Source organism: Dipodomys merriami, unplaced genomic scaffold (genome assembly GCF_024711535.1).
Source record: "Dipodomys merriami isolate MVZ:Mamm:240054 unplaced genomic scaffold, mDipMer1.0.p SCAF_6, whole genome shotgun sequence".
Taxonomy (NCBI): Eukaryota; Metazoa; Chordata; class Mammalia; order Rodentia; family Heteromyidae; genus Dipodomys; species Dipodomys merriami.
In genome coordinates, this window is record NW_027206179.1 from 12,148,602 (window position 1) to 12,166,459 (window position 17,858).

The following is a 17,858-nucleotide window of genomic DNA, read 5'->3' on the forward strand; positions in this document are numbered from 1 at the left end:
AAAGATAAGCCTCCCCAGAGTCACTGGAGGAGCGAGTTCATAGACCAGGCCCTAGGCATGTTGCTGGTGGCTTTAGTCAGCAATATGCTGCTGCTGAAGCATGTGCTGCTCAGATGAGAGGTTAAATGTCTGCTGTTGATGCCCCCTGCCTCCCACCTTCCCTCCAGGACATCCTGGGTGGGCTCTTTTCTGGATAGGCCTCCGCAGAGACCTGTCCATACCCATCCACAATGCGGGCTCCCCATGGCCCTCCGTTTCTGTGGCATGCCTGTGACACACAGGGTGAAGGTCCTGCAGCGCATGCCCAGCTGCTGCTGATCTGCGAGCCTCTCAGAGTTCCCTTAGGGCCCACACAAGCTGTCATCTCTGGGAATAGGAATCCAGGGCTCACCTTGGGGCCTGGATGGGACCAGAGAGTCACTCTGCAGCCTAGAGAAAGTTCTGCAGATGCCGGGAAGCTGAGCCTTCCCTCCTGGGAGCAGGGTGACTTGGGCTAGGAGCAAGCAGGCAGCAGACAGCAGGCTTGCAAAAGGCCGGGGCTTGGCCGGGTCTGTGCAGGGCAGGCAAGGGGAGACCCCCGACAGGTTCCAGGAAACAGGGCTTGTGCACATTGACTTTTCCTAACCTTACAAAACCTCCTGTTTACAAAAGGTTCTGTCTGCTCCCAACGTTGGGGGAAGTTTTGTTCTAGAACTTTTAACCTTTGCTTTATCAAAGTTGCGCAAAATGCAAACTGTACTGGGACTTTTGGGAAACACAGGGCAGCTCCATCTGGATGGCCAGTTCTGTTAACTGAAAATCTGCTTGGTTTCCCTAACCGTGTGACTTGGGACATGGATGCAGTGTTGAGTTGCAGCAGGGCAGGGAAAGGAGAGGTGGTACCATGGGCCCTACTTGGAGGTGCAAGTCACTGGAGGAATTCCAGAAACTTCTGGGACAGCCTCATCCCAGAGACCTGGAGCTCCCTCTACCCCATCCCTAATCCACATGTGAGGGGTCACCGTCCTGCTCTGTGAGCAGGCACTTGATCTGTGCACACACCACGCAGTCCTTCTCAGGGTAAATCCGGGGGGTGGCGTGGGGACAGTGGCCTCCTGTTTCCATGACGCCCATTAGGAGTGCAGGCCTTCTTGGTAGGGACCTGGCTGTCCCAGAGTCAACTCAGAGGAACACCCCTACCACAATGCCTGTGTCACAGCAACCAGCACCCACATGCCACCCGACCAGCATTCGTGGGGTCTGGGGCCCCCGGCCACAGCAGGTGTTGAACCCTAGGTGTGTGCACCTAGAGCTCCAGACGCTGACTCTGGGTGGCTGAGCTCTGTGGCTGAGCGAGGGTGGGGAGGGAGGTCAGAGCTCAGGCCACACAGGAACAAAACTGTGACAGGCAGTTGGGCTCTGCTCTAGTGTGAGCCCAAGCCTCCCTCCCACAGAAACTGGGGTCTGCGGGGAGGGGGAGTAGGGACTGCACTTCCAAGGAAGAGTCTCGAGGAGGAGCAGCCTGGGGATGGGAGCTGCGGCTCCATGCCACCCTACAGCAACACTCAAGGACTCCAGCCATGGTGAGGGCAGCTGTTTACTGAGGCGACGGCATGGGTGATGGGGTCTGGGGCATGGGTGATGGGGTCTGGGGTATGGGTGATGGGGTCTGGGGCATGGGCAGCTCCCTGGCCCTCATGGACCTGTCGATCCACTTGAGGAAGGCAGTGACCTTGGTGTATACCCCATACTTCCCTTTCCTGGCGCACCCCTCCCCCCAGCTGACGATGCCCGTCACGAAGTAGGTGTCCTTAAACCGGGTGACATGCGGGCCCCCGCTGTCCCCCTGGCAGGCGTCCTCCAGCTTGGCATCGTAACCAGCGCAGAACATGTTCGGGGTGATGGAGAAGCTGCTGGACAGCTTGCAGGTGTTGCGGTCCACATAGGGCACCTCCAGCATCTTCAGCGTGGTGGACTGGCGGCCTTTCTCGTGCGTACGCCCGAACCCGCTCACGATGCCGGACTTCTGCGTCATCAGGGTGGCCTCGGCCCAGTCTTTCTGGGGCAGGCAGGCAGGGGCCACGTTCATGCGGAACACAATGGGCGTCTTCAGCCTGAGGACCGCGATGTCGAAGTCGTAGGTCTCCTTCACAAACTTGTTGTGCTTTACGATCACCTCCACCTCATGTACCGCCTCATTCCCCTCCTCCTGCTCCGTGTTCCGGTCCCCTGGGGCCAGAGACGGGGGCAGAGGTTAGCATCCTGGTACCAGCATGTGGATGTTGGACATGTGTGTGTGTTTGTGTGTGTGTGTGTGTGTGTGTGTGTGTGTGTGTTGGTCCTGGGACCTGGGTGCTGTCCCTGAGTGTTTTCTTGCTCAAGGCTGGCACTCTCCCACTTGAGTCACAACTCCACTTCTAGCTTTTTGGTGGTTAACTAGAGAAAAAGAGTCCCATGGATTTTCCTGCCCAGGCTGGCTTTGAACCATGATCCTCAGAGCTCAGTCTCTGAGGATGACAGGTGTGAGCCATTAGCACACAGCTACGTTGGCTACTTTGAAAGAAGTGGGTTTTTTTTTTCCTCCCTAATACTAAATATAGCTGGGCACGGTAGCAGCTCTGGGACCCAGCACTTGAGAGTCAGACATAGGAGGATTAAGAATTTGAGGCCAATCTGACCTGACTCAAAAAAGAAAAGAAAAGTCATGCTTGGTGCCGGTGGCTCATGCCTGTAATCCTAGCTACTCAGGAGGCTGAGATCTGAGGATCGAGGTTCAAAGCCAGCCTAGGCAGGAAAGTCCGAGAGACTCTTATCTCTAATAAACCACTAGAAAACCGGAAGTGCACTGTGGCTCAAGCGGTAGAGTGCTTGCCTTGAGCTGAGGAGCGCAGGGACAGCATCCAAGTCCAGAGTTCAAGCCCCACAACCGACAAAAAAAAAAAAAAAAGTCATGAAATCACATTTGAAAACTTGAAAAAAATGGGAAGCAGAAAATGAGGGAGGACTAACTTGGTCCCGATCTCCCAGCCAGGGCTCCTTCCTATTACATTTGGCCTTCAGGTCTTCCCAACTCAACCTCAGATGGTCCCTGAGCACATGGGACACTGGACCCCTCTAGCATGGGGGTCTCCTGGGAGTGGGGTCTTCTAGGATATAGAGTCTCCTAGGGCGTGGGGTTCTGGAGCATGGGGTCTCCTCATCTAGCCCCGGCTGCATAGACAGGCAGCCCCCAACCCCACCTGTTCTGATGGTGGAGGCTGCATCAGGATCAGTGGGCCCTGGGCTCGGGCGACACTCACCTACCCTCACCTTGAACCTCTTGGCCTGGTGGAGGCAGTGGGCGGCTGTCAGGATGTGGAACTGATTCAGGATGGTGCCGCCGCAGAACCCCTCGTTCTCTTCATTGATGAGGAGAGCCTGCACGAGCAACTATGTCTACAAACTGTGCAGGTGGCATGGGCCACAGAGCCACCCAGGCCACACAGAACAAGAGCTTATTTGAGGAGTCTCCATGCCTGCTGCCCCAGAGCTCGTCCCTACCCCAAGAGCTCCTAGCACTTTCCCTCAGGTTACAGGCCAAGAGACCCAAGACTCAGCCCCCATGCTCCCCCAGCAGACCCACACAGACGGATGAGGGTCAGGACCATTACCTGCCAGGGGCACTCGCCGGCCTCACAGTCCCGGCCACCCACGATCCGGCCCAGGTTCCTCCTGTCCTTCTCCGGGCTGGTGTTGTTGAGGTCAAGCAGGTTAGCTGGGTCCTCCGTGGGGAGCGAGTCGTACAGCGCTGTCCAGTTCAGGACATTGAAGATGTCCTCACTGTTGTTGGTGGCCTGGAGCACTGACCTCTTGCCACGGTGTCCCAGAGTAATTTTCCCACAGGGGTATAGCTCTGAGGGGACAGCAAAGCCAGACACAGCACGTGGCACCAGCCTGAATGGGCTGAGTGGGGCCTGGAGACTGGCGCGTCTGTGAGAGCGATGAGGGAGAGCCAAGGCCAGCGGGGGGAGGGGTGTAGGAGGGGGACAGCAGGACATGCAGGGCCTGAGAGTAAAGGGCAACAGTGCTGGGCCAAGCACAGGGGCTTCTCCTCCACTCCTGTCTGCTAGCAGCCATGATGTCTGCACCCACACGGGTCTGAGCACTGCTGGCCACGCTGTGGACACTCAGTGCCCTGGGAGTTGGCTGCCGAGACTGCGGCCTTGCGGCTGGCAATTTGCTAGTGTGGCTGATATTTGTATCCCTGGGCTTCCAAACCCTGAATTAAACTGTCCATGACTTAACAGAGCTTTCTGCACTGGAAAGCTATTTACCTGACTGTTTTCCTCCTTCCTTCCCTTCCTCCTTTCTTCCTTCCTCTTTTCTCCTTTTTCTTTTCTTTTCTTTTCTTTTTTTGGTCGGTCATGGGGCTTGAACTCTGGGCCTGGGCGCTGTCCCTCAGCTCTTCAGCTCAAGGCGAGTGCTCTACCACTTGAGCTACAGCACCACTTCCGGTTTTCTGGTGGTTTATTGGAGATAGGAGTCTCACGGTTTCTCCTGCCCGGGCTGGCTTTGAACCGCGATCCTCAGATCTCAGCCTCCTGAGAAGCTAGGATTACAGGCGTGAGCCACCAGTGCCCGGCTCTCCTTTTTCTTTTTTTCTTCCTTTCCTTTCTTTCTCTTCCTTCTCTCCAGGGCCTGAGGAAGGCCAGCCAAGCGCTCTGCCACTCAGGTACCCTGCACGCTCCTTATTTTGTTTACAAGCACTAGAGTTTATTTTAAATTGAGTGTTGAGTATTCCTAGAATTAAAATAATTTTCATACATATTAAGAAATGACTTTGGCTAAAATATTTCTTTTTTTTTTTTTGGGTCCGGTCGTGGGGCCTGAACTCTAGGCCTGGGTGCTGTCCCTCAGCTCTTCAGCTCAAGGCCAACGCTCTACCACTTGAGCCACAGTGCCACTTCCGGCTTTTTTCTTTATGTGGGGCTGAGGAATTGAACCCAGGGCCTCAGGCATGCAAGGCAAGCGCTCTACCACTGAGCCACCTTCCCAGCCCCTGGCTAAAATATTTCTGAGTGAGTTTTTTACATTTCATTGCAAGTGGACATTAAAACCTCCATTGTCTTTTTGCAGTGTTGCATAATTGAAGTGGTCCTTGAAGGGTGTTAACAGAGCCATTGTTTTCTGATCACTTATCTTCTAGAACAAATGTGTCTTGCTTGTTTTATGAGGCCAGATCTTACTATGTAGCCCAGGCTGGCCTTGAACACACGATCCTCCTGCTTCAGTATCCAAAAGGCTGGGGTTACAAGTACGCACTATTAGGATTTGCAAATAAATTGTCGCCAAGGAGAAGAATATGAGAGGGAGAGTGGTGCACCCCTCAGGCCACAGGACAGACTGTGCTCAGCTGAGGGCCCCAACTGGAGCCTGCCAGTGTGCTCAGAGGTCCAGGCTCTCTGAGATGTGGGCCTGAGACTGCATTTTAACTCCCCTGGGCACATTCTGGGTGGGGGTCAGGAACCAGCCAAGCACATCGAGAGGCAGATGAGGGTGCCACTGTGCCCTGCCCCATCTCTGTGCCCCCAACTCCATCCTCTATGCCCCACCCCTCTGTGCCCCACCCCCACCCCTGCCCCAGCCCCACCTTTGCCCCACCCCCACCTGTGGAGATGCAGGCCTTGCCGTTGTCCCCCAGGACGTACCCCTGGGCACAGGAGCACACCACCGAGTTCTGGGACTCTTGGCAGAACTGTTCGCAGTCCCCATTGTCCAGGCTGCAGAGCTTCCTCGTGACTGCAAGGCAGGGCACAAGCCACAGTGGGCGGGCGCCGCCATGGCCACCCACTGTCTGCACAGGAGCCAGCCCCGGCAGACATGCGCACGCAGGTGCAAGAGCAGCCCCGTCATGAGACTGGAGGAGGCCCGGCCTGGCCGTGAGACCGGAGGAGGCCCAGCCCGGCAGTCACGGTGTCCACACTTAGGGAGACCACCGCAGGCCACACGAGGCCTGGGTGCCAAGCCCACATGAGTGCTGCCCCCCTGGTGACCACCCACGGGCTAGCCTGTGTCTCCAGCTGGGTGTGTGGTAGCAGCAATGAGTGCAGGACCCCAGGGTCTCCAGCGCAGGCCCGGCCCCCTCCCACTCCCCTTGTGATCACACCTATCTACGGCCATGCTGAGCAGGGCTCTGCTCTCGTCTGCGTGGGAACTAACTACAGTGCAAAGATCAGCACTTATGGAGTTTTAACCAGCACCCATCTCTACCCCAGGTTCTGCTCTATGTGCGTCTGCATTAGCAGGTGTTGCTATCTATCACCCAATTAACGAGGTCTTAGGAGGGAGGAAGGTTAGGAGGCAGCAGAAAGGACTGCAAAGCCTTCATTTTAGGGACGACTGGCCTGGGAGTAGTGTGTGTGTGTGTGTGTGTGTGTGTGTGTGTGTGTGTGTGTGTGCACATCTTTGTAACAAAATTCCTCTCCTGCATCGACAACTGACTTAGGTTAGCCTTCCATGTTAGAACTGCCAAGGCAGTGGGCTCCAGTAACCTATTTTATTATTTAAAAAGCATTCATCATCAGGGCCAGGTCTGGTTGTTTACACCTGTAATCACAACTACTGGGGAGGCAGAACTTCTAGGTCATCCAGGGAAGGAAGTTAGTGAGACTCTTTCAAAAACCAAGTGAAGCCCGATGGCACACATTACAATCCAGCCACACGGGAAGCAGAGGTCGGGCAACTGCTGTCCCAGGGACACCCCAGGAAAAAAGCAAGACCAGAAAAGTAGCTGAAGCACAAAGGGCTGAGGTTTGAGGAGCGGAGTGCACACACCAAAGCATGGGGCCTGAGCACACACCCCAGCGAGGCCAGTACACCACCAGATTAGAGACAACGCTGATTTCCCAAGGTACAATGAACTATATCAGAAAGCTTTAACTGCATTGTTTTGAATATTCCTCAGTAAGGCTTGCATGGACAAATATAAACAAGAGAGGCTGATTTAGAGCCTTAGGACCAACTATGAGGAGCATGCAGCAGCTGTGGGAAACAGGGTTCACATGCACACATGTGCACGTGCACATGCACATACATGCCACATCACCAGGATGCTGGGATCTGAGCCACAGAGAAGCCGAGCCCTCTGTGCTCAGGTCACACCCACCTAGGCTGGAGATGCAGGGCTGGTGTGTGGGCAGAAGATCTGTTAGAAACACAGCCAGGCACCGGTGGCTCACGCCTGTAATCCTAGCTACTCAGGAGGCTGAGATCTGAGGATCACAGTTCAAAGCCAGCGCGGGCAATGAAAGTCCGTGAGACTCTTGTCTTCAATAAACCACTAGAAAACCAGAAGTGGCACTGTGGCTCAAGCAGTAGAGCACTCGCCTTGAGCTGAAGAGCTGAAGGATAGCGCCCAGGCCCAGAGTTCAAGCCCCACAACCGACCAAAAAAAAAAAAAAAAAGAAAAAAGAAAAAAAAAGAAACACTACAGTTGTCTCACAAGGGATTTCAGGGCTGCTTTCTTGTCCCTTCCCCCCATGGCTGTGTCCCCCGTGGCCGTGTCCCTGTGGCTGTCTCCTGTGACTGTGTCCATCTGTAGCTCTGCCCCCTGTGGCTGTGTTCCCTGTGGCTCTGTCCCCCATAGCTGTGTCCCCTATGGCTGTATCCCCCATGGCTGTGTCCCCTGTGGCTGTGTCCTGTGTCCCCTTGGCTGTGTCCCCCCATGGCTGTGTCTACCCGCAGAAGGACTCACAGAACTCGCAGTTTTTGCCCTCGTAGCCTTCCTCGCAGGTACACGTGTATTCCCCCACACCGTCTCGACAGGAGCCCCGGTTCTGGCAAGGACTGCTCTCACACTGGTCGCCATCTGCAACAAGGGTTGGAAACCGAGTCAGCAGGCAGTACCCCCCTTCTTCCCAGGAGGGAGGTGCTGCCTTGGCCTCTGCCTCTCTGCCTCCTCTGCAGCTGAGCTGCTTCCCATCCTGTGAGAGCAGATCCTGCCTGGACTCAGCTCTCCCGGCCCACGGAAGCTGCATGTGACACCCTGGACTGCCAGGATCCTGAGATGCTTTAGTGTGCATGGCATCGGAGGGGGGCCTGAGGGGCCACAGGGGCCTCCGGGTATAGGGGACGGGTGGAGTGTGACACTCGTTTCTGGGCCAGGGGTTGGTGGAGGTGTTAGGGCTCCTGTTGTCAAGGACTCGGGGTGTACTGAGAGTCCAAAGATGTCACTCAGGCCTTACTCGGGCTCCACATCTTCCGGACTATGTGGATCACATTGCTCAGAGCACCAAGGCGCACATCAATAAGTCTCAGTGCTGTCCCTTGCACAGGACACTGGGGCATGACCTCGCCTGCCCAAGTTTCAGACTCAGGTTTTGCTTCTGTGTCATACAGTTATATCAAAATGGCCACAGTGCCTGGCATTCTCGGACAGGAAGGATCTGACTTAGATTTCTGTCTTAGCTGACCTGGTGCTCCCCTCTGGTGTCCAAGGCCAGTGGACCATCAGAGCATGGGATGGGGGAGATTCTGAACAACACAGCAAGACCCTATCTTTAAAATGAAAAACAATCTTTGAGAAAGTAACAAAACTAGAATTAAGATAAAATGAGCCGAGTGCTGGTGGCTCATGCCTGTAATCCTAGCTACTCAGGAGGCTGAGATCTGATTATCAGGGTTCAAAGCCAGCTTAGGCAGGAAACTTCTTGAGACTCTTATCTCCAATAAACCACTAGAAAACTGGAAGTGGTGCTCAAGTGGTAAAGTGCTCGCCTTGAGCTGAAGAGCACAGAGAAACCGCCCAGGCCCAGAGTTCAAGCCCCACGACTGACAAAAAAAAAAAAAGATAAAATGACTAGAAAACTATTTAACAATGATGGACATGCCCAGAAGGGACACACGTGAAATGAGCAAGATGTAAATAGGAGCAGGAAGGAAATTCAAGGAGTGTTTAAGAATCAAATTTATCCTAATTTAAATGTCCAATAAACCCCCTTCACTTAAGATAAAAATAGAAAGTATCTCACCTACATATTTGTTCCAGAATTCATTCTAAAAGAAAGAATAGTTAAGAATTAATGAGGGAAACAGAGCTTTCCCCACCCTGCAGCCGCCCTGTTGTGCCTGGATGGAGAATGGACGGGACAGCTGTGGGATCTGTGGCTGTGCCCTCATGGCTTCGGTGCACACCATCTTTGAGCTGCACCATCTTTGTCAGATATCAAAAATGTGCTAACGCCGGGCGCTGGTGGCTCACGCCTGTAATCCTAGCTACTCAGGAGGCTGAGATCTGAGGATCGCGGTTCAAATCCAGCCCGGGCAGGAGAAACCGTGAGACTCCTATCTCCAATAAACCACCAGAAAACCGGAAGTGGCGCTGTAGCTCAAGTGGTAGAGCGCTCGCCTTGAGCTGAAGAGCTGAGGGACAGCGCCCAGGCCCAGAGTTCAAGCCCCACGACCGACAAAAAAAAAAAAAAAATGTGCTAGCTCGGAGTGACACCCTGCTGATTGGTGAGTGGTTTTTAGTGACCATACTTGGTCTTAAAATTAAGAAGAGGGTCACATGCTTGCCAATCAGAAAGATACCCATTGCAATTAGCTTAAAACAGGCCATCAACAGTCTATACTACATGAAAAATATTCATCTCTTTTTTCTTTTATGGCCTATAGTTGGCCCTTCCAGATCTATCTGTAAACTCAGAATGTGACCTTAGAAATAGGGCTTGGGACTGGAAACTCAGGACCTGAAGATAAGACCTGTGTGGATATAATTAAGGGAAGGCACCAGATGAGATTCTGCTGGATTATTGTAGGCCCTAAATTAATGAGAGTGTTCTTCCAAGAGATGGAAAGTGGGACCTGAGGCACCTGGGAGAGGAAGGCCACGTGATGGAAGGGAGGCAGGGAAGGGAGGCATGCATCTAGAGGACCACGGCCGAGGGACCCCTTCAGCAGGATCCCATACTGCCAACGCCTTGATTCTAAGTTTGTTTTCTCCAAAGTTGGCAGGATCAATCCCTCTGGTATGAAGCACCCAGCTCTTGGTACTTTGTTATGGAAGCCTTAGAAATAAATGGACAGGCTTTAATTTGTTTTCAGCTCAAGCATTATCATGGAGTAAAGCCATTCTTTGGTGTACAAATCTATGGATTTCAATGCAACTGTTGAGTGAGGAAAACACCACCACATGGGGTACAGCACAGGCCCTGCCCATCCCTTCCCCACTCCACTCTTACCACCTGCCCTCCTACTACTTCAGGTACAGCACAGGCCCCGCCCAGCCCCCCCCCCCACTTGCCCTCAGGATACAGCACAGGCCCACCTAGTGGCACAACTCCCCCCTCCCCCACGTCAGGAAAGAGATGGGAGTCAGGTGATATCTTTATAGTTGTATAAAAAACTCGGAGTGGGGAGCTCACCCCTGCCTTCCTGTCCTGGAAGCCATATTCCCCCCAACCCTCACACTGCTCTTCAGCTCTCTGATCGCTCAGGTTGCTGGCTCTGTTCTCAAGGGGCTGCTTGTCACTTCTACTAACAGGCATCCACCAGAGGCCCTTCCTCTCTGAATTAGCTTGGTGTTTATATTTTTCTTTGGAGGTGTAAATTTTCTTTATTCTGAATCCTTTTTGATATGTGAATGAAACATATTTTCTTAGTATGTAATTTACATTTTCACTCTTTTGACAGTTTTTCCTTTCAAAGGTCAGAAGTTTTAGTTTTTGCAAACTCCAGTTGGTCAATTTTTTTTCTTTCTTTTCTTTCTTTTTCTTTTTCTTTTTTTTTTTTTTTGGGTCCAGTCATGGGGCCTGAATTCTGGGCCTGGGCGCTGTCCCTCAGCTCTTCAGCTCAAGGCTAGTGCTCTACCACTTGAGCCACAGCGCCACTTCCGGATTTTTTTTCTGCTTATGTGTGCTTAGGAATTGAACCCAGGGCCTCATGCATGCAAGACAAGCGCTCTACCACTGAGCCACTTTTCCAGCCCATTTTTTTCTTTTCTATGCACATATGCATATGTATTTCTATGTATATGTGTATGCCTATGTGTTTCTATGTATGCATGTATGCATATATATTTCTGTGTATGCATGCCTGTGTATATGTGTTTGGCAGTACTGAGGTCCAATCCAGGATTGTGTTGTTTTGCATAGCTGTGTGATTCGTGTCAGGCTCACCTTCCTGGAATGTAAAGGTATCGTTGTGTCAACACTGCTATGGTCTCAGTGTCCCTGAGCATCACGTGCTGAAAGGAATCTCTAGTGAGATATTTCTAAGAGCTGAGGCCTCTAGGAAGTGATTAGGTGATGAAGATTCTGTCCTCGGGGTGGAGATGAATCCTTTTGCCCTTCCTTCTTCTGCAACAGGAGCCATCGGAAGAAGAGACGGGGCCCTCATTGGACATTGAACCCATCTGTGCCTGGGCCCTGACTTCTGTTCCTACCCTTCATTGGCATTTATGCTACCTCTCCCTACCTGGGTGTTGTATTCCAGCAACACGAAGGCCTGAGAGGTAATTCTTTGTCCATTGAGTAGGTTTTGTAGCTTGGTCACCGGTCAACTGGCGTGTCCGTGGGATGTCTGTGGGAGGGGTCACAGGTCAGCTGGCGTGTCCATAGGGTGTCCGTGGGGGGTCATAGGAGAGCTAGTGTGTCCGTGGGGGCATCTGTGGGGGTCACAGATTAGCTGGCGTGTCCTTGGAGTTCAGTGACCTTTATTCCTAGCGTGCCCCAGTGGTGCTGCACACATCTGGCAGGTTTTGTAGCTGCATTGTGCCGGGGTCAGTGTGGCTGTGCCTTCCCCATCCAGCTGGATCTGGGTCCTGCCTCAGTAATCTCTCTCTGGAGAAACCATTCTTAGAAGATAATCCACAAAAAATACACGTGTGTCTTCATAGCAGCAATATTTTAAAATAACTTACATGCTTAAAACATGAGAAGAATAAACAGATTCATTGCACAAAATAAGTTTACCTCTCTAACAGTCCAGGTACGGTAACCTTGTACGAGTAAGAAGAGGAGGAAATGATCCCATGGGAAAAGTGAAATGTGAACTTGAATTGGCATTAATTACTTTTGCTACTTTTTCTTTTTTTTTTTTCTTTTGCCAGTCATGGGACCTGAACTCTGGGCCTGGGCGCTGTCCCTCAGCTCTTCAGCTCAAGGCTAGCATTCTACCACTTGAGCAACAGTGCCACTTCTGGCTTTTTCTGTTTATGTGGTGCTGAGGAATCGAACCCAGGGCCTCATGCATGCAAGGCGAGCACTCTACCACTGAGCTACCTTCCCAGCCCTACTTTTTCTTCTTTTGGCAGTGCTAGGGCTCAGCGCCAGGGCTTTGCATGTGCTGAGCACACGCACACCGGTATTACACAAATACTTAAAATGAAAGTCATTCCTGAAGTTGTGGATTTTCTTATTCCATATAAATCATTCATTTGGCAATATAGTAAAAATAATTCTTTTTCCTTTCTTTCCTTGGGTGCCTGCAGTGAGCTGCACTGGGCAGATGGATCCCCTTGCAAACCGTGATCTTCTGCAGAAATGTAATGATAACCAGGTCACGTGATGTGATCACTCATCGCCTTGTAGAACAAGGTGCCGTGTCTGTGTAACAGACTCCTGCTTCCCTCTGGCTCTCCACATGGAGGAAGCAGAGTGCCTTCCTCTGTGTCAGGACCTCTTGAAGTGCACAGGCCTGGTTGAGGCTGTGCTCCAGTTGGCCTGGGATGGGCAGGTGACATCAGGTGGGGAGGGGGTAGCATTTTCCTCTGTGATGTCAGCACCAGCATCACCCGTGCCTTGTTTTTTGGAAAGTGCCTGTGTTCAGGTCAACCATGTGCTTCCTTCTTCATGATAATTGCTCCAAGTGCTGTGAGACTCGGTGCAGAGTCTGCCCAATATGGCTCTGAGATCCCTGCAGAGTGTCCCCCTAGCTCTGAGGCCGTGGCAAGTCCCACAAAGGGCTCTGGTGAGTCACTTGCAGGACGCGGTGAAGCTGCAGAGGAGCCAGGAAGCAGGAGAACTCCAAACCTCTTACCACAAGGCTCCTGGTAGGCGGATTTCTGGATCATTTCCAGGTGTTCTCAAGTTCTTCTACCACATTGAATCCTCCACAAATGCTGGGGGAGTCGCCTCCCAGGTCGGCCTTCTGGAGGCTGTTCCTTGATTCGCCTCCCCCTGACCTAGTCCTTCCCTGGCTTCCATGGGATCATAGTAACTGGGCTGTGCAGAACTCACCGCTGTGAAGCCGGGGTGGTGACTCCAATCAATTCCCTCACTCCAGAACTGGCATCCGATTTCTCAAGCCCTGTCAGTGTCATGAACACCAGTATCTTACAGTAAAATCCTCGAACAGCCCTCCTGCTTTAGTGCCAGGTTTTTCTTACAGGTGGTCAGAGGCTGGGGACAATGTCTAACATGGTAATCAGTGTCTCACAATCACAGTCCATCCAAGAAATGTCTTATAGATGGGGTCTTGCTGTGGATGATACATGTCTTCTATAGATCTTCCCCTGAAAAGGTTTTTCAATGAAGTCTAGTAGTTTCAATGACTGTGGCATTTTAACATCCTTGAGGCTCTAGTGAGGATGGAACAACAGAGAGCAAGGCTCTGCTTGATTCCCAGTGCTCCCCAGCCTTTTCCAGGGGGCAGATTGCACCCCCAGGGGCAGCCTGCTGCTTGATCCAAACCATTTCTCTCGTTTATGATTCCATGAGCTGGTCCTGGCTGGCAACCTGACCCCCTTGGACCCAGGGATTCAGATAGTGACCCCACACCTCCCTTGGACCACTTTCTGGCTCATGCCCAGGTTGAACCGGAAGGCAGAGGATCAGACAGGCAGGGCAGAGCAGTTGGACAGGCTATGCCCTCCCACACCCAGCAGCCACTGCCTGGGGGGCCACCCCACGTGAGAAGGGCCGCAAGCCGAGGGGTCTCTTTAGGAACTCCCCACTACTAGACAAAGCCCATCCCCAACAGCTCCACTGTATGTGGCTCTTATTCAGTGCCTGTCTATGGCCTTGAGGCATACATTTGCTTTTCCATAAATCACTCTTTACCATTTTCCTACTCTTTGTGGGTATTTTCTTCTGCACTGAGACCAGCACCCTACTTGCAATGGGGCCCAAGAACTGACTAGCACTTGGAGCACACTTACCCCGTGCAGAATGTCTCTGGTGACAGAACACCTTCATGTGCTCCGTACTGCTGCCTGGCCCCTGCCTGGTCCCACCCAGCTGGTGGCACTGATTCTGCAGGTTCTAGAAACCTTAGGAGACAGGACTCAGCTGGGAGAAGCCATGTTCCTACCCCCTTCCTGTATGCCCCTTCTTCCGATCTGCTTTGGGGGTACGTATCCCTGCCCACTTCCTGTGTACCCTTCCTTCCTGTCTACCTTGGGGGTGTGTATCCTTGACCACTTCCTGTGTGCCCCTCCTTCCTGTCTGCTTTGGGAGTGTGTATCCTTTCCTCCTTCCTGTGTGCCCTCCTTCCTGTCTGCAATGAGATGAACAGCTCTCCTCACCACAGCCCCTCCCACCCCTACACCTCAGCACCTCAGCCTGTGACTTTGGCAAAACCCTTTACGTGGTCTCCTCTAGTCCCTGGTCCACTACTCAAAAGCAACTAACACAGTTTTGATGGCCACATGGTCACTGGCTTTCCAGGCAATCTTGAGCAAGTGGTTTCAGGATGCAGGCAACTACATTTTTGGAGCAAACCAGAAAGGGGTGTGTCCACAGAAACTGAGCAGGGTGAGCCTCCCCCGCAGCCTGGGGAGGTGACTGGGGACTGCATCATTTCCATCTCAGTCGTAGTTCAGTTACGTGTGCAGAGCCTGATTATGCTGCCTTCCTAGCTCATTTTTACCACTTCTGCCTCAGCTGAGTGCCTGTAGGCTTCCCAGGCCAAAGGTGAGGAGAGCCAGGCCTATCTCCATTTCTGGTTGGCTCTAGAGGCTGTGCTTCCTCTGGAGATGGAGGATGAGGTAGGTGTAAGGCCCAGCCCCATCAGGCCCTCCTGTAGGCCACAGTCATCAGGCGTCCATGTGTTCTGTCTCCTGCCTGTCCCGCACACTGGCCCGGGGGCCCTGGGTGCCCACTGGAGTGTCCAAGTGTGGGCTGCCAGGGAGCATTGACCAAGTCCTGAGTTGTTTTAATTAATGTCTGTCCTTAAGTGGATTCGGCCCTACTTACAGAGTTCCCATCTTCCTCCAGTGATTTGGCTCACCTCTCCCACCACCCTGTTTCCTGCGCGTGAGTCCAGCTGTTAGGGAGCCCGGAATGAACACCCTGACATGCCACACAGGTCCACAGATGGTGGCCACACTGGTCCTGGCGTTGCCTTACCGTCTTGTCCGTGTCCTCGAAGACCTCCCGCGCCTCCTCGTAGGAGCATGTCTCCTCCACACATTCCCTCTCCAGGTTGCCTTTCTTCAACTCTTCAAAAAGGGAGTATGCCCTGCGAGTCCTCACCAGGACATTGTTGGCCCATTCCCGGTTAATGAACACTAGAAGACGGGGCAGGAGATGGTGAGTGTCTGGACAGGGCTGGCCTCCCCCTGGGCCTCCTCGCTTCACTGTTATACTGATGTAGGATAGCCCGGGAGATGGGGAGATTCATTTTATTAATTTAAGTAATTAATTCTAATGAGTATTGAAAAGGTTGGACCCAGGAAGCAAAAACTAAACAAGAACACAAGCACCCAGGGCGTCCTTCCTGCTGCCCCCTTTTGGTGCCGAGTAATGAGAGTGCCCCCACTCCTGCCATCTCCCCCAAGATGATACACAGCAAGCGCTCCTGCTAATGGAGAGCTCTTGCGGCTTCCTGTGCCACTGTACACCTAGGCCACACCCCCATGTCTTAGGACAGTGGGCAGCACCCACAGCAGCCACCCAGAGTCCCTTGTCTGAGGAGAGGGGGGTCACACGACATGGCCACATGAATTTCCCAGCTCAGAAAGTATGGAGACCACGGATAGGAGACCACAGATCAGAGAACATGGATAGGAGACCATAGATAAGAGGCCACGGATAAGAGGCCACAGATAGGAGACCACAGATTGGAGACCACAGATCAGATACCATGGATAGGAGACCACAGATAGAAGCAACACTTCCATGTGGGAATCAGGAAATGCCTTCCAGCACCCCCAGAATTTTTCCCTCCCTTATTTTGTTGCAATAAAACAAACCCTTGCTAAAACCTCATGTGCGAGGCTGTTCTTGCTGAAGGACACCTGGAAGTAGTTTTCAGGTGTGGATTTCAACCACCTGTGATTCCCATGGGAACTGAGAGGCCAGAGGAAGCCCCTCCCCCGCCCTGCATTTGGTGTCAACAGGGAACCCAGGGGCTCTGGTTGTCCTACAGACCTAGCTCCTAGGCCAGGCAAAGCAGTGCTCACTAAATAAACACTTGTTGGATGAATGAAGGGGGAAGGGCTGGACATCCCACCTGGCCTCTGGGCTCCACCTCTGGCCCAAATGCAGGCTCTATGAGTAGCCCTGCTCCTGAGTCAGTCAATCCTCAGCCAGTCACAGATCCAGCATGGCTGGTAGCCACAGCTCAGATCGCAGAGAAAACAAGACTTGCTAAGTATGTGGAACACTTGCCTAAGACATTAATGAGACTCCAGCCCTCATTCAGTCTCTAGTGACCCAGTGTACACCGTGCATCTTGTTTAGTTGTTCCTTTGTTTTCTAATCATGGACACTCTTCTGTGACTCTGGTCTTGTTGGTGATTATACAGACAGCCTGATGTCTGGTCCTGATGCCCGTCTATCTGTCTTGACTTGCCCCGTCTGTCTGTCCATGTAGACAGTCGTCCCTGCCTGCCCCAGTGGACAGCCCCATACCCGTCTGTCTGGCCTTGCTCAATGTAGCTGCCCACAGGTGTCTGCCAAGCCTGCAGCGCCTGTCTCTGCCGGCCATACCATCTCCTCTCCACCTCCACGTTCTTGTCACGGTCCCAGGCTTTCTCCCCGTCCCTCTGTCCCTTGCTCATGCTCTGTCTGTTTCATCCTCCCTCTCCTCTCTCCCTTTCTCTTATTGTGCCCTGTTCTGTCCATCTGGCTGCCCCACACAGGGCCCACCGCTGGCCCTGACTGCACCTGGGCAGGACAGCCAGCCCTGAACACATGCTCACACCATCTGCACTAGCCCACAGCCCACCTCACCCCCCCCCCATAGCCCTTACCCCTCCCCCTGCCCTGGGACCCGGCACTCACGGCTTCTGGAGAGCCCCAGGAGGCTGGCCAGCATGGAGCAGAGCAGGACGAGGCGCAGGCCCGCCATGGTGTGGCGAAGCACAGTGAGTGACCTGTCCCTGCTGTGATGGGAGGGTCAGGGGCAAGGGTCATCACCCTGGGCCCCAAATGGCCATTGTCCTGCTTATCTTGTCCTCCTGATTGGAGCCCATGCTCACTGTAGGGCAGGGCAGGGACTGTGGTCACTCCAGACAGCGTGGGTGGCTGTTGTCAGAAGCTGCACCCAGCTGGCCTGCTGTGGGCATGTGCAGTCTGTTCTGAGAGGCCAGACATGCCCTTTCCTGCTCTTTCTGTTGTTGTCCCTTGCTTATGCCTTTGCTCACCCTTACAACTGTAGTGGGAATGTCACCCCCACTTCTGCCTAAGAACAGAAGCAGTGTGGAGAAAAGTGAGGCATGGTCTGGACCAGCACCGATGTGGGGTTTGCACCCAGATTTTTAGCCCCCAACTGACCCACACTGGCTACGGCATGGTGGTCGTGTCTCCAGGTGAGGCTGTGCCCTGGCTACGGCGTAGTGGGCCATGTCCCCAGGTGGAGGCTGTGCCCTGGTTACGGCGTGGTGGCCATGTCCTCGGTGGAGGCTGAGCCCTGGCTACGGCGTAGGTGGCCATGTCCCTGGGTAAAGCCGTGCCCTGGCT

At 53.2% G+C, this 17,858-nt stretch overlaps 1 protein-coding gene across 3 annotated transcripts; it reads right to left on the reverse strand.

Moving 5' to 3' along the window:
- Nucleotides 1-1,558: 1,558 nt before the first annotated feature.
- Nucleotides 1,559-17,303, reverse strand: F10 (coagulation factor X). Of its 3 annotated transcripts, XM_070002584.1 has the most exons (8): nt 17,181-17,300; nt 15,303-15,463; nt 8,988-9,012; nt 7,712-7,825; nt 5,626-5,757; nt 3,630-3,871; nt 3,279-3,396; nt 1,559-2,208 (listed from the first exon to the last, which is right to left on the reverse strand). In XM_070002584.1, exons 1-8 carry the CDS (start codon nt 17,245-17,247, stop codon nt 1,577-1,579), a joined length of 1,491 nt encoding a protein of 496 aa, XP_069858685.1. In that variant the 5' UTR covers nt 17,248-17,300; the 3' UTR covers nt 1,559-1,576. The 3 variants fall into 3 exon arrangements, with proteins under 3 accessions (XP_069858685.1, XP_069858686.1, XP_069858688.1); XM_070002585.1 differs by lacking the exon at nt 8,988-9,012 and having other exon boundaries at nt 5,667-5,757; nt 17,181-17,303; XM_070002587.1 differs by lacking the exon at nt 17,181-17,300 and having other exon boundaries at nt 5,667-5,757; nt 15,303-15,368.
- Nucleotides 17,304-17,858: the final 555 nt, after the last annotated feature.